Source organism: Artibeus jamaicensis, unplaced genomic scaffold (assembly GCF_021234435.1).
Source record: "Artibeus jamaicensis isolate MK-2021 breed Jamaican fruit bat unplaced genomic scaffold, CSHL_Jam_final contig_588, whole genome shotgun sequence".
Taxonomy (NCBI): Eukaryota; Metazoa; Chordata; class Mammalia; order Chiroptera; family Phyllostomidae; genus Artibeus; species Artibeus jamaicensis.
Window position 1 is genome coordinate 2732157 of NW_026521895.1, and position 16739 is coordinate 2748895.

General features: G+C 38.1%; 1 protein-coding gene across 9 annotated transcripts in view; it reads left to right on the forward strand.

Annotated features, from left to right (window-relative positions):
• Positions 1 to 16739, forward strand: part of HEATR5A (HEAT repeat containing 5A) — a 103885-nt gene that overhangs the window by 49057 nt on the left and 38089 nt on the right. For all 9 annotated transcript variants that reach the window (XM_053670514.1, XM_053670507.1, XM_053670512.1 and 6 more), the window contains 5 exons: positions 5825 to 5988; positions 6073 to 6248; positions 9859 to 9964; positions 12407 to 12597; positions 13479 to 13635. In XM_053670514.1, coding sequence (XP_053526489.1) covers positions 5825 to 5988; positions 6073 to 6248; positions 9859 to 9964; positions 12407 to 12597; positions 13479 to 13635 — 794 coding nt within the window. The remainder of the gene's footprint in view (positions 1 to 5824; positions 5989 to 6072; positions 6249 to 9858; positions 9965 to 12406; positions 12598 to 13478; positions 13636 to 16739) is intronic.

Below are 16739 nucleotides of genomic sequence, written 5' to 3' on the forward strand. Positions count from 1 at the left end.
TTTCTGTGTGCCAGGCACTGTGCCAGCAATTACATATATTACATTGATTCTTTGACAACACTGATTTGGACAGCGTGGGTCTGCTTATGCAAGGGTAGTTTTTCATAATTACCATGATCGTGTTTTCTCTTGCGGTTTTGTTTTTTTTCTTATGATTTTCCCAATATTTTCTTTAGCTTGTTTTATATTGTAAGGATACAGTATATAATACATGTAACATACAAATTATGTGTTAACTGACTATATGGTATTGTTAAGGCTTCTGATCAACAACAGGCTATTAGTTAAGTTTTTAGGGAAGTCAAAAGTTATACGTGGATTTTCAGCTACATGGGGTTGGCACCCATAACCCCCATATTATTCAAAGGTCAACTGTATTATTTATCTTGTGATAATATAATGAGCCAGTTACATCTTCCTGATTTGACAGATAAGGGCACACAGGTTACAAAAACCAACTTAAGAACACGTAGCCAGGCTGTCAGGTGCAGCCATGCCACACACTTTTCTAGCAAACAGTCTCATTCTTTCCCTTATGGGAGAGCCATACAGACACTCTCCCAGTTTCCAGCAGACCCAAACTCTGGCTCTGGAGACCCTACCCATTAGTCTACTAGATGCCCCACCCTGTAGAGTACAGGGCACATTTGCTAGACAGACTTAAACTGGTGACTTGGGGGCAGGGGAATACACCCACCATTTCCCTAAAGTCTAAAAGGCACCTGCCATGGGAGATCCAGGATTCCCACCTTCCTGATTCCTCCAGAATCCCTCTCAGAAACAGGTCTGTGACTAGTCTAAAACAGACAGCAGGCCGGCAGGCAGAGATAGGCAGAAGCAAATCGTGCAGTGACTTGGGTGCATACTGACACACCTCTGCAATTCAGTGCTCTTAAAACCTGGTTTTCCAGAGCAGCCAAGCCCAGAGGAATCGGCCACAAACTGTGGGATCACTAATAGCCTCAAACAGGCTGCCAAGGGCTAGAAGTAGTAAGCACCTGACATTGGCTTACACTAGCCTCAGATGATATCACAGCCATGTCCAAAGGGAGAACCGAGCAGAGAAGCACTAAACTCTGCTGAGATGAATACCGCTTAGTTCTTTTTCGTTTTTTTCTTTTTCATGGACTTTTTCTTATTATTTCTTTTTTGTCCATTTTTATTGCTTTATTATTTTCTCTTATATCCTTTATTTTCCTCTTACCTTTGATTATCCCCATTGCTCCTTTCTTCTTTTTGTTACTCTTTCTCTCTCGTTCCTTTTTCTTGTTTGCTTCTCTCAATCATTATTGCTATTTAGCTCTTTGCTGCTTTCTGTCTTTTGGTCTTCTCTTACTCTTTTTCTTCCTTCCCCCTTTCCTATTATTCATTTCTCTTTCCACTGTTATTATTTTTTGATGTCTTGTCATTGATATTGCTATTGTTGCAGGGATGTTTGCTTGTTTTGGTTTCATTTTGCCTGGGGCGGGGTGGTTTGCTTTGTATTCCTAGCATGTGTACAACAGCATACAAGACATGGTGGTGGTTGAGCCTCTCAGTCAGCCAGCCAGAGGGGAGACCCTGCCAGTGAACAAGCCAACAACATTCAGGATCCAAGTACAACAGGAGCCCATATACCCTCACAAAGAGCATTCCTAGAACATCCAGATCAGGAGATCAAGGAGTCTGCACCACTGGGTCCCATATGACTCCTACCACATAAGCCCACCCCACAAGACTGGAAGTCAAAGCAGATCTATCCAATGTATAGAAGCAAGCAAAAAGAGACAGCTAAAATGGGGAGACAAAGAAACAACCTCAAAACAAAAGAAAAGGAGGAATCCCCAGAAAAGGGGCTAAATGAAATTGAGGCAAATTATCAGACATAGAGTTCAAAGTAATGGTTATAGGGGTGCTTAAGGAACTTAATGAGAACTACCACAGCATGAAAAAGGACATAGAAACTATGAATAAGAACCAGGTAGAAATAATGTAATTATATAATCTCTTCTTTCCCTAAACTTAGCACTACTTTTGTTTTCATTTTTTTATGAAACAAAAAGCATTTCCTACCTTTACTTTATAGTTATATGTATGTATTTGTGTTCTGTATTTAATATCTTCTATAAGAGAGGATGAAATATAATAAAGTGCTTTATTTTTATTAAACACAGTATCTTAAATAAGTTTGAATGAATGAGTGACCGAGATGATAGTTAGAGGTTCAGCTTCTGGAGCCTGGACTGCTTATGTTTAATTCTAACTGCTATGCAGTTGCTATGATCTGGGGCAATTAAAATCTCTTCTTGTTTCCTCACCTAGAAACTAACAGTACTAACTGGACCTCATGACGTGCTTATTGAAAACTATATGTACAGCTTTTAGGACATTTACTAACACATATTACATCTTCAGTAAATATTTCTTAATACTACTTTTATTGCTTTAATGATATAAAAAATGATGGGAGTTGAACCCTTCCTAACGCATCCAGCCATTACTAAAGAGTAGACATTACCCCCATCTTTATTTCATTGCAATGCTGTTGCTCAAAGAAACACTTAAAAAGTGAGTAATTTTCTAAGGCACTTTTTACTCATTCCTAAAGTATTTAAAATACACACTGGCAAAGTCATTTATGCTCTAGGCAACTGCAAGGCTGATGTGGCCCCTGGTGAAAATGAGTTTGACACCCTGCTCTAGGTGGATATAATTTCCTATTGATAATCTATCAGAAATTAGGATAATCTCTGAAATGATAATTTAGGTCAGTGTGATAAATGGACCAGTTTTTCAAAGATGTATGTATAAGAGACACAGCAGTATCTTCTCTCATGTCTTACTGGTGATTACATTGCCACTTGTGGGTGCTATTTTGGCACCCAAAATGAACAAACCAAAAAAAAGAATCCCCTCCAGTTCTAGGTTCCAAATTACAAAAAATACAGATGGTAGAGGAATAGATTAAATTCACTGGGGGTCAGGGGCTGTAGTCATAAAAGTCCAGACTGTAGAAACTTGTACAGAACAGAGAACTTCATTTATTCAAATAAATTACTAGGGGAGTCTCATTTATTCAAATAAATTACTGGGGATGCTGGGAGGGCAGAATAGAGAAGATAATTTTTGATTGAGAGAAACTTAAGATATATCAACTAGCTGCAACATGTAGACTTAAATCTTGATTCAAACCAAAGCAAACAAAAACAGGCGTTTGAGACCATTGAAAATTTAAACACTAAATGGTTATTGTTGTTTAGCAGTTTTTAAAACATGATGTTATGAGAATGAATTGTTTAAAATATCCCTAACTTTAGTGATACACAATGAAATGACATCCTTTCTGTGGTTTGCTTCAAAATAATGGAGGGAGTGGTGAGATAGCAGTGAGGGATGTAGGTCAAATGAGATTGATCCCCTGGTTAAAGTGAATGACACTCATTTGCTAGGCAGTGGGGAGTTGGGTGCCATAATACCATTATGTCTCCTTTTGTATCTGTTTGAAACTTTCCATGACAAAAAGATCTATGCTTATAAAATTTTTTCAGGCTATATTTTTTAAACAGATGGAGTTCATCTGCTTTTGTATCTATTTGTCTGTATTTTGTTTGTGTACTTAATGTCACTTTATTTAAAATGGCAGTATTTATTCATTATAAGGTTTACACACACATACATTGTGGTATCTTTTCAGTATCCATTCTTTTTTTTAGATATATTTAATTGATTATGCTATTATAGTTGTCCTATTTTCCCCCTTTTATTTCCCTCTACCCTGCACATCCCTTCCCACCCCCATCCCCCCCTTTAGTTCATGTCCATGGGTCCTACATATAAGTTCTTTAGATTCTGTATTTCCCCTACTATTCTTACCCTCCCCCTGTCTATCTTCTGCCTACCATCTATGCTACTTATTCTCTGTACCTTTTCTCCCTCCTGCTCCTTTGTTCATAACCCTCCATATGATTTCTATTCCTGTGGTTCTGTTCCTGTCCTACTTATTTGCTTAGTTTGCTTTTGTTTTTGGTTTTAGGGTCAGTTTCTAGTAGTTGTGGGTTTGTTATTTTACTGTTCATGGTTTTGATCTTTTTCTTAGATAACTCCCTTTAACATTTCATATAAGGGCTTGGTGATGATGAACTTCTTGAACTTGACCTTATCTGGGAAGTGCTTTATCTGTCCTTCCATTCTAAATGAGCTTTGCTGGATAGAGCAATCTTGGATGTAGGTCTTTGGTTTTCATTACTTTAAATACCTTTTTCCAGCCCCTTCTTGCCTGTAAGGTCTCTTTTGAGGAATCAGCTGATAATCTTATGGGCACTCCTTTGTAGGTAACTGTCTCCTTTTCTCTTGCTGCTTCTAGGATTCTCTCCTTCATTTTAATCTTGGCTAATGTAATTCTGATGTGCCTTGGTGTGTTCCTTCTTGGGTCCCACTTCTTTAGGACTCTCTGAGCTTCCCGGACTTCCTGGAAGTCTATTTTCTTTGCCAGATTGGGGAAGTTCTCCTTTATTATTTGTTCAAATAAGTTTTCCACTTGTTGCTCTTCCTCTTCTCCTTCTGGTGCCCCTATAATTCGAATATTGGAATGTTTAAAGATGTCCTGGAGGTTCCTAAGCCTCTCCTCATTTTTTTGAATTCTTATTTTTTTATTCTCTTCTGGTTGGATGTTTATTTCTTCCTTCTGGTCTAAACTGTTGATTTGAGTCTGGTTTCTTTCCTGTCACTGTTAGTTCCCTGCACATTTTCCTTTATTTCAATTAGCATAGCCTTTATTTTTTTCATCTAATTTGTGACCAAATTCAACCAATTCTGTGAGCATCCTGATTACCAGTGTTTTGAACTGTGCATCTGATAGGTTGACTATTTCTTCATTGCTTAGGTGTATTTTTTGTGGAGGTTTGACCTGTTCTTTCATTTGGGCCATTTTTTGTCTTTATGTGCCTGTTGTGTTAGTGAGGGGCAGGGCCTCACCAGGGCAGGACAACCCACGTTGCTGCGTTGTGACACTGTATGTGGGGGAGCAGTTCGAGAGGGAAAAATGGCACTTGCTCCGGTCTCTGTTGGATTTCAGTCACTTCTCCCGCTACCCACAAGCAAATTGGGCCCTCCTGGTGCTGATTCCTCTATGGGTGGGTTCATGTATGTTCTGGGACCCTGTGGGTCTCTCCAATGAACTCTCCTGTGAGGCTGGGAGTTTCTCCCACTGCCCCCTCAACCCCTACAGGTGTTTTCAATCAGTGGTTTGAGGCTTTATTTTCCCGCACTGGGACTCAGGGTTGCGCTGTCCAATTGTTTCTCCTGGTTTATCTGTGCACGAATGTGGACCACTCAGTCCTCAATTCACCACCTCACCGGTCTGCCTGTTGCTGCCTTGCCAACCAGCTGCAGCCTTATGCACCCCACTCCACAATCCGCTGCCTCGCTGGGTCTGCCAGCCGCTGCCTTGCCCTGAGTCCTCTCCACCGTCCATAGCTGCCGGTCTCTGCCTCTGTTACTTGTCTGGAAGATGGTTTCTTAACTCCTTGGCTGCCTGTCATACAGTTCAATATTCTGTCACTTCTGGTTGTTCTTTGTTTTTAAATTGTTGTTGTCCTTCTTTCAGTTGTGTGAGGAGGCACTATGTGTCTCCCTACGCCTCGATCTTGGCCGGAAGTCTCAGTATCCATTCTTAACCTTGCACATAGTTGAGCCATTTGTTTGTAGGGCGTTTTTCAAGAATGGGATATATAAGCTTTAGCTGTGATAGATTAAAGTTTCCCAATATGTAGATCAATGTTTGACCTGGGCTTTTTTTAATCCCATACTCTAATTAACTGCTATTCTATTTTCTCTGCCTCGACAGCAAACCTCTGTGCTCTCCTCAAAGAGCTGGCTGCTGACTTGACTGCCCCTGACATACAGGTGGCAGCATCCACATTTTTACTTCCACCGCTCTGTCATCCAGATGATCTTTTGTTATTAAGTCCTTCACTTCAAGAAACTGACCATAGATTTATTGAAGAACAGGTATGGTCATTTTTCAATAATTCTTGGGTTGATTGCATTTGTGGACAGTGATTTTAAAAACCTTACATATTTTTTTTGTTTTAGCTCCTGCTTAGTAATAGTATTGCTTGTGGAAGTCTCGAGTATGACCCTTATTCTGTCTGTGAGAATGATGTAGAAGGAGATTCGGTGCCTAAGCCTCTATCTCCAACACTGTCAGTTATTAGCTCTGCAGTCAAGCTCTTCGGAGTTGTATGTGCTCACGTGGGAGAAGCTCAAAGGTAAATCATCTTCAGTAGTTTGCTTACCCTAAAATAAACAATTCACTCGTCTTGAAATGTAATATTTCCAAACTGGTAATTTGTTCAGTGAATGCATAATAGATACCTGGTGGGTAAGAAGAATGTCAGAAGTTCTCATAGATGACAGATAATAATGGTTCTTATTTACCTAATTTACCTAATATTTAATAAGAAACAATTAAGTTAATGATTAAATTAAGTAGATTAAACTAAAAGCTGATAGACACTATTATGGGTACAGTACTTAACCCACGATAGTGTATTATCTAGCTGAAAAAACAACGGAAGACTCAGTGACATGAGAACATTGATTTTTCTTCCTGAAAGCCTGAAGTGACCTTTGAAAATTAGTTGCTATTAACTTGACCTAGAAAACCCCACAGAATCACACAAGTCAAGAGTTCAAATCTTTGTGTTTACTTTAAGAACACTTGTGAAATTGCCTGGATCATCAACAGTATGCATCCAAAAGCCACAAAATATCTGAAGGATGTCACTTTACAGAAGCAATGTGTGCCATTTTGTCACTATAGTGGTGGAGGTAGTAGGTGTGCCCAGTCCAAAATGTGGGTCAGTGGCCCAAAAAGAATGCTGAATTTTTGCTGCGTGTGCTTAAAAATGCAGACAGTAATGTTAAGCTTAAGGGTTTAAATGTAGAATCTCTGGTCAGTGAGCACATCCAGGTGAATTAAGCTCCCCAAGATGCAACACAGAATTTACAGAGCTCATGGGCAGATTAACCCACACATGAGCCCTCCCTACTGCATGGAGAGGACACTTAGTGAAAAAGAGCCTCTAATCCCTATCTCTGATGTCCAAGTGGAGAATACTCTCTGATCTTTTAAGAAGTTGATTCTTGCCCTAGCCAGGTGGCTCAACTGGTTAGAGCATATTCCTGATATACTAAGGTTACGGGTTCAATCCCCTTTCAGTGCATGTGCAAGAATCAACCAATGAATGAGTAAGTGGAACATCAAACTGATGTTTCTCTCTCACGCTCTGTCCCCCTTCCTCTCTCTAAAATCAATTTAAAAAACAAAACAAAATAGTATAGTCTATAACTGTGTATGGTACCAGGTGAGTACTGAACTACCACTTCAAAAGTTATATGAATGTCTAACCACTATGCTGTATACCTGTGAAACTAATACAATATTGAATGTTAACTGTAACTGAAAAAAACTTATAAAGAAAAGTCATCTCCATCTTCCTAAGATTCAGAATAGTTTTGTTGTTGTTGTTTTGTTTTTGAGGGGCATTTGATATCTTTGTTAGGATTTGAGATTAAAAGATGGGGAAAAAATTGGGGGCTCTGTCAGTCCTGACTATAGTCTTTGGCCCATAAATGTGGGCAATAAAAGTCAGATCAAAGTTAATTACAGTATAACAAAATTTTTAAGCTCTAACCTTTTGTGTTTTTAGTACTTTCAACATGATATAGTTTCATTATAACAGATGATTAGGATATGATCTAATAATGCTGTTGGTAGTTTGCTTTTTTTATCCTCACCTCAGGATATTTTTATTAATTTTAGAGAGAAGGGGAGGGAGAGAGAGAGAGAGAAAAACACCAGTGTGAGAAAGAAACATCGATTGGTTGCCTCCCATTTGCACCTGACCAGGGATCAAATCCATAGCCTAGGTATGTGCTCTGGCTTGGGCTCGTGCTCGCAACCTTTTTGGTGTACAGAGCGACACTCCCACCAACTGAGCCACCCAGCCAGGGCAGTGTTTGAAGTTTTTAGACTCACAGAGGCTGACCTTATTGTTCGTAATTTCTCTGTTTTGTTACAGCGATCCTTCATAGTTCCTGCAGGGCAGTTTGGACATAAATGTGGTTTCGAAACAAAATGTCTTAAAGATGGTTTTGAGAATCAAGCAGAAAAATGTTTGTTTGTGATATATGTATCATGTTATTTCCAGTAAGAAAAATTATAAATAGCCAAAACATCCCAAGTTATGGAAATGGTGAAAGTGTTATATTCTCAGATTATGTAATGCTGACATCTAAAATTATTTTTGAATATAGTTAATAAAATGGGGGTAATGTTTATTAACAAAGTATATACAGTATGACTCCAGTTTTGTAGACATGATATCCATATGCCTGGAAGTGGAGGGAAAAGTAGAACAAAGGTGCCAAAATGTTAATGGTGGCTCTTTCTAGATGGTAGAACTAACAGTTTTCTGAGTTTTTCAAACTTATGATGATGAACAGAATTAGCCTTGAAATAAAGAAATATTTAAATAAACACAGTATTTACAGTTACTGTGGTTTCCCCAAAATTTTAGTGATGCACCACAAATACTAGAGGGGTGAAGATGAAATTATAAGGTTCTATACCTGCCATCAAGATAGTTCACAACTAAAAAAACAATTTTTAAACATTATTTCGGGAAGGGAGGGCTGGGATGGGAGTAAAAGACAGAAAACTATACTTGAACAACAATTAAAATAAAAAATATGTTTTAAAGAAAACCATTATTTCAGTTTTCCTGATTTGGGTGGTGGTGGGGCAGGGAGAGTACTGGGTCTAGAAACAGTGTTTTTCTTTTCTTTTTTTAAGATTTTATTTATTTTTAGAGGGGAAGGGAAGGAGATAGGGAGAGAAACATCAATGTGTGGTTGCCTCTTATGTGTCCCCTGCTGGGAACTGGCCTGCAACCCAGGCATGTGCCCTGACTGGGAATCGAACCGCGATGCTCTGGTTCACAGGCCCACACTCAATCCACTGAGCTACACCAGCCAGGGATGAAACAGTGTTTTTAAACATTGGAAAAATTGGTGAAGAGATGGCATGGTTTATTTTGTGGTTACATATTTTTAATTTCAACATAAAATTTAAAAGCTCTATGCTATAAGAAAATGAAAAACAATTCATAGAAGATACACAAATAACTAATGGATACATTCAACCCCAGACCAAACAAATGTATATAGTCATCATAACTAGAATTGTGAAAATAGGGAATTGCTCTCCACCAGTAGAAAGGTTGAATAAATCATAGTACATGCGTATAGTAAAATTTGGCTATTTTAAAGTTATGAAAGAATCAAAATGATATGAGAAGTACTAAAGACATAATGTTCAGTGAGAAGAATAAGAGTTAATATTATGTTGTATATAATATGATCCCAAGTACATTTTTGAAGTATAGTTGTAGGTAAAGTTGGCGCCATGTTTCAAATGAAGCTGTGTCTTTGAATCCAATTAAGTCCTGTTATTAAGAACAAGAATTGATGTAAATAACTTTTGATATATTCTTTGTTTAGAAAATAATTGCTGAAATAGCTGAATTTGCCCACATAAATCTTTATTAAGTGATACATTCATTTGTAATTTTTTTTTACAAAATAGTGCTTCTCCCACTCTATCAGAATTACACATAATCAAAATATTTTTACTTTGGTTCTGATGTATTTTCTTTTCCTGAAATGCTTAAGTGTGTGCAACATTTTAGCTCTAACAAAATAATGAAACAAAACAAATTAGTAGTATGATACGCAGTACTGCCCTTTGCCTTTACCTTGACTAACAAATTCTCTGTTTTTTTAATATGCTTTCAAATCTTTCGTTTCTGATTTTAGGCTTCTTATATTGGAACAGCTTTTGGACAGCATCAAGCACACAAAAGGAGCGCGGCAACAAGTAGTTCAGCTGCACGTTGTTTCTTCCGTTTCTAGTTTCTTGAAGGTAATTCTACTTTTAAAAACTCTCGTTTGCTTGATTTTGTTTTCTTAAATGTTATGGTTAACTAGATAGGTTAGAGGAAGATGTTTTTAAAGGGTCATTACTTCCCTCCATCTCCCATTTTTCTTTATCTCCTAATGAAAATGTTTTAGGATTTATAATTTCCCCTTCACTTTTTTGACTTATAAAACTTGTTCATCGCTCCAACGCACGTCTGCGTGGCTTCGAGCATGCCGTCAAACGTCTCTGGGAGGCGGACTCCCGCCAAGATGGAGGCGTAGGTGGAAACACCTTGCATCCGCGCACGAACAAATCTAAAAACAATAGTTTTAACAACAATAAACGCAACCAAACCACACAGAAAATCGACAATATGCAGTCCGAAAACAACAAAATGCTCAGCTAAACCTGTAAGAGGGGCAAAGCCAGCAGCGGAGCAGGTTGGCCAAAAACATCCCTGACCAGGGTGGTGCGCAAGCAGCCGAAGGCGCAGATCCCAGGTGCGGGCTAGCTACAGGCAGACACAGGGAAGAGGCGCAGCTGGCTGTCTGCCATCGCTGGAGCATTTGCATGCAGATAAACCAGTGAAGAGACGAGCATTGAGACCGCACGGCGCAGGGCGGCGGGCTCGCACATTTCCACTCAGATAAACAGGCAGTGGGCGAGCAGAGAGGACCGCCATTGCTCCCTCTCTGACCCCACCCCCACATACAGCGTCACAAACCAGCAAGGTGGGTGGCCCCGCCCTGATAAACACCTAAGGCTCCGCTCCTCAATAACAGGCACAAACAGATCAAAACATGGCTCAAGAACAACTCAGAGCCCCGGAGCCAATAAATCTAAGCAATGAAGAAATAGCCAAACTTTCAGATGCACAGTTCAAAACACTGGTAATCAGGATGCTCAGAGAAGTGGTTGATTTTAGTCACAAATTAGAGGAACATATGAAGGCTAAACTAATTGAAATGAATGGAAATACACAGGAAACCAATAGTAATGGAAAGGAAACTGGGACTCAAATCAAGGGAGTAGACCAGAAGGAAGGAAAAAATGACCAAACAGACAAGAAGGAAGAAACAAGAATTCAAAAAAATGAGGAGAGGCTTAGGAACCTCCAGGACATCTTTAAGCGTTCCAACATTCGAATTATGGGGTTACCAGAAGGGGAAGAGGAACAGTCATGAGTGGAAACCTTATTTGAACAAATAATAAAAGAGAACTTCCCCAGTCTGGCAAAGGCAATAGACTTCCAGGAAATCTAGGAAGCTCAGAGAGTCCCAGAGAAGTTGGACCCAAGAAGGAACACACCAAGACACATCATCATTACATCACCCAAGATTAAAATGAAGGAGAGAATCCTAGAAGCAGCAAGAGATAAGGGGACTGTCATCTACAAAGGAGTTCCCATCAGACTGTCAGCTCATTTCTCAAAAGAAACCTTATAGACAAGAAGGGGCTGGGAAAAGGTATTTAAAGTCATGAAAACCAAAGACCTACAACCAAGATTGCTCTATCCAGCAAAGTTTTCATTTAGAATGGAAGGACAGATATCTACTTCTCAGATAAGATCAAATTCAAGGAGTTCATCATCACCAAGCCCTTATTATATGAAATGTTAAAGGGACTTACCTAAGAAAAAGAAGATAAAAAGATGAACAGTGAAAGGACAGCAGACTCACAGTTATCAACAACTACACCTAAAACAAAAGCAAATTAAGAGGACAGCTAGATCGGGAGTGAACCATAGAAATGAAGATCATGTGGAGGATTAGCAACAGGGGAGTGGGAGAAGGAGAAGGATAGGAGAAGGTACAGAAAATAAGTAGCATAGACAGTAGATAGAAAATAGATAGGGGGAAGGGTAAGAATAGTAGGGGAAATACAGAATCTAAAGAACTTGAGACACGTGTTCATAAATTAAAGGGGGGAATGGTGGGGGAGGGGTGTGCAGGGTGGAGGGGAACACGGGGGGGGGAATGGAACAAATGTAATGGCATAATCAATTAAAAATAAAACACACCAAAAAAAAAAAACTTGTTCATCAGATAACCTCAGCTTGGAGCCGTGCCTTAACTTATTGAGACCAATGTCCTAGACCACAGACTGGCAGACTGTGCCATTTAGACCATGTTTGGCTCATTGAGAACATTTATAACTATCGTTTCACAGTAAAATATAGTAGGCTTCATTGGTCATATGTTTTATGGAAATCCTCATTAATATTCTTCTGGCCTTTGCCAGGTAGCTCAGTTGGTTAGAGCTTTATCTTAATATACCAAGGTTGCTGGTTCAGTCCTCAGTCTGGGCACATACAAGACAACAAATCAATGTTTCTTAAGTAGTAAGCCAAGTATGAACATACTTGGTTAACCAGATTATCCATTCCAAATTAGATAAGAAAATGCACTACAATTTTAAGTTTGGATTATTTTTTATATATTTCAGTATGTGGCTGCTTCCAAGGGAAACTTGGGTCCAGAAGAAATGAGAAGACCTGCCCTAGCATTAGTGATGGGTGCCTTAGAAAATCCCAACCCCCTCTTGAGGTGTGCAGCTGCAGAGGCATGGGCTAGGTTAGCCCAAGTAGTTGATGATGGACCTTTTACTGCCTCATTAGCTCAAGTGAGCTTTGACAAGTAAGTGAAATTCTAATTGAATATTCCTAGACTATGTGTCAAAACTGGGTATAGAAGGTCGTTAATACTGCCCTGACTTGTTTAAGAATGTTAAGGTAAATTAGTTAATAAATAATGAAAGTGATGAAAAATAAAATAACCACAAATTAAAGTTCATGGTTAGATTAGTAATATATATAGATAGATAAAGTTGCAGTAGTGGTGGTGGTAATAATGTAGGTCGCACTTCGACCTGCTAGTCTACTGAATATGTGGATGTGATTTGGTTAAGAGACTGAGGTCTGGAGTAAATTACTAATTTGGTTCAAATCTCAACTCTTGCATTTAATAGGTGGTTACCTTGTAAGGGGTACTTTGCATACCATATTTGTTTTCCTCAATAAGGTAAAAAGGAACTGATAATAGTATGAATCTCAAGGTTGTTGGGAGGATTAAAACACTAAATGTAAAGTGCTTAAATTAGTATATAAGAAAAATTACTCATAAATATTCATTCCTCCTATTACATTTAATATTACATCAAAGTTCTTGAGTTGAACTCTATATGAAATTAAAGTTATCTCAGCAACCTGAATTTTTCAAATGTAGCTTAATAAACTTAAGAATGCCCTGCATATAAATTTAGTGTGTGTGTCTATGAAAGACATTGAAATTGTTTTTACTTACATAACCATTAATAATGTGAAGACATTTTTTATTTAAAAGATTTTTCTTTGCAAGATATCTTTCTGGTTATTTCAAAAATTTTTTGGATCAATTAATAGTAAATATATATTTCTGAATTTTGGAACTAGTCGTACAAAAAGTTTTACCTAAGTGACAATATCATGCAGTAGTTTTGCTCCCATCATTATCATTTATTTTTATATCCATAATTACAGACTGAAATCAGCAAGGGACGCGGTTACCAGAACAGGGCATTCCTTGGCTTTGGGATCCCTCCATAGATATTTAGGAGGAATAAGTTCTCAACATTTGAATTCTTGTGTGGGAATCCTTTATACTTTGTCTCAGGACAGCACTTCTCCTGATGTGCAGGTAAATACCCCACGTGATACCCTTTTGTAGATAATGTACATTATGTTTTTATTGACCATTAGTAATTTGTAAATAATTTCCCTCTCATAGTAAATTTCAAAGCCCTTTTTAACCATGTTGGATTTTTTTAAATTTAAATCTCACTATTTTTACTTCACACTCAGTATCTAACGTCAAGTTCAGTATCTTTCTGAGAACACATCTCCTTGCCATCTTAATGATAACATCTACCATTCTGGAGAGCTTAAGACAAGAAGCAGCCAATGAACACATAGATAAATGGAACGACAAATCAGTGTTTCTGTCTCCCTCTCTCCCAGATCAATAAATTAAAAACAAACTTTAAATAGGTACCAGGCATTATCTTACCTTCTTCTAAACATGTTAATATATTTAATCCTCATAGTAATCTAGGGTGTATACTCCCGTTATACAGAAAGACAACTGATGCTTAAAGAAGCTGAGTAACTCAGTTTAAGAATACAAGTCATAGAATCTGAGTCCATGTTCTTAACCACTTTACTGTGTTGTTACACATGTCTTACCCCTTTCTGTTGAAATTTTTCTGGTATGTTAATCAAATCCTGTTTGATTGTTACTCTTCCTGCTCTTTTACTCTCCTTATCTTTATTTCCTGTGTGTCTTTATTTACTAGAATTGCCTCCTACCTGGTCACTTTACCTTTAGGTTCTTTTCTTTTCAACTCTCCCTAGGTAAGAAGCCAAATTGGTTTTCCTGAAAGACTTGTCTTGCCACTTTCCTACTGAAAGCTGAAAAGCTGAAAAACTGAGAAACTGCTTATTGCTTCTTAAATCAACTTCTTATTTAAGTTTCATCACCTGACCCAGGAACCTCATCTCTCGTTACCCCAGAGTGCTGGTGTTCTCTACAAATGGTCTTCCTTTTCTCCCACACATGCCATTCTCATGTTGCTCTTCTCCCAGTTCCTGTCTGATCATACAGTTTGTTTAGTATCCTAAAATACAGTTGAGCCACATTTTTGTCAAACTTCAATATCTCTAAACCACAATTAGCTTTCATTCTTGGAATCACCGTATAATATTAATGGTCTCTCCTCCATATCATCTAGTACTTGAGTTGACTCATAAGGTGTTCCATTTTTTCATCCTTCTTGTAGTACAGTATTGTTTGCCTTCTAATTACTATATTTCTCTTTACATTCAAGAAGTCTGTTTGGAACACATACTTTCATATTGAATATTTTTTATTGATTAATTTAAACACTTCATTCCATGGCTTCCATTGTCCTCAAATCTGACTTTTCTGGATTGCTGTGGTCTCTCAATTAACAGGAGTTCATTTTTGTAGCATTTAAAGTACTATAAGATTTTTTTATACATCCATTGATAAAAGAAGTAACACTTTGTAGTTGATTTTTTTAAGGGAGAACTTTTTGTGTAATTCTTCTTATGAAAAATTCAAACATAAATAAAAGTTGAGAGTATAATTTAATGAATCTGGTACACCCATTATCCAACTTCAGTGATCAGCATATGGCCAGTCTTGATTCATTTAAACCAGAGTTGATAAATTTATTTTATAAAGGGTCAGAAAGTAAATTATTTAGGCTTAACATATCACAGTCTTTGTTACTGCTCAGTTCTGCCATTGTATCAGGAAAGCAGCCATAAATAATACATAAACAAATGAGCATGATTATGTTTCCTTTTTAAAGTATTTTTTATTGATTATGCTATTACAATTTTTCCAATTTTTCCCACTTTATCCCCCTTCCACCCTGCCCCCCCAACCCTCTAGCCTCACCCCCCCTTAGTTCATGTCCATGGGTTGTACATATAAGTTCTCTGAGTCCTCTGTTTCCTATACCATTTTTATCTCTCCCCATCTATTTTATGCCTATTAATTATACTGCTTCTTCCCTGTACCTTTCCCCCACTATTCCTCTCTTCCTCCTCCCCCTGAACTCCCTTTGTGTGATGTCCATTTCTCTGATTCTCTTCCTGTTCTGGTTGTTTGCTTAGCTTTTGTTTTCATTATTTTTCTTTTCTTTTAGGTTCATTTGTTAATAGTTGTGAGTTTGGTGTCATTTTATTGTTCATATTTTTTATCTTCTTTTTCTTAGATAAGTTCCTTGAGTATTTCAGGTACTAAGGGCTTGGTAATGATGAACTGCTTTAACTTGACCTTTTCTGGGAAGCACTTTATCTGCCTTTCCATTCTAAATGAAAGTTTTACTGCATAGAGTAATCTTGGATGTAGGTCCTTGCCTTTTATGACTTCAAATACCTCTTTCCAGTCACTTCTTGCCTGCAAGGTTTCTTTGAGAAATCAGCTGGTAGCCTTATGGGAACTCCTTTGTAGGTAACTGTGTCCTTTCCTCTTGCTCTTTTTAGGATTCTCTCTTATATTTAATCTTGGGTAACTTAATGATGATGTACCTTGGTGTGTTCCTCTTTGGGACTCTTTGAGCTTCCTGGACTTCCTGGAAGTCTATTTCCTTCACCAGATTGGGGAAGTTTTTCTTCATTATTTGTTCAAATAAGTTTTGAATTTCTTGCTGTTTCTTTTCTTCTTCTGTCACCCCTATAATTGGGATATTGGAACGTTTCAGGTTGTCCCAGAGAATCCTCAGCTTCTCCTCACTTTTTTGGATTCTTGTTTCTTCATTTTGATCCAATTGGATGTTTATTTCTTTCTTTTGTTCCAGATTGTTGCTTTGAACCCTGGTTTCCTTCTTGTCACTGTTGGTTTCCTGAATGTTTTGCTTTATTTCATTTTGGGTATCTTTCATTTGTTCTTTCATTTTTTGACCAAGCTCAATCAGTTCTGTGACCATTTTGATTACCAGGGCTTTATATTCTGCATCAGTTAAGTTGGCAATGTCCTTATCGCTTAGTTCTGAGGTTTTGTTGTGTTCTTTCATTTGGCCATATTTCTTTGTCTTGGCGCACCTGATAAGTTGTAAGGGGTGTAGCCTTAGGTATTCACCCTGGCAGGACAATCCGTTTTGCTACACTGTCTGTGGGTGAGGGACCAGAGAGGGAAAAATGCAGCTTGCCTTTAGTGCACTTTCCAAAAGACTCCTGGGTCAAACTAGAAGTATCTCTCACCATAGCAACCCC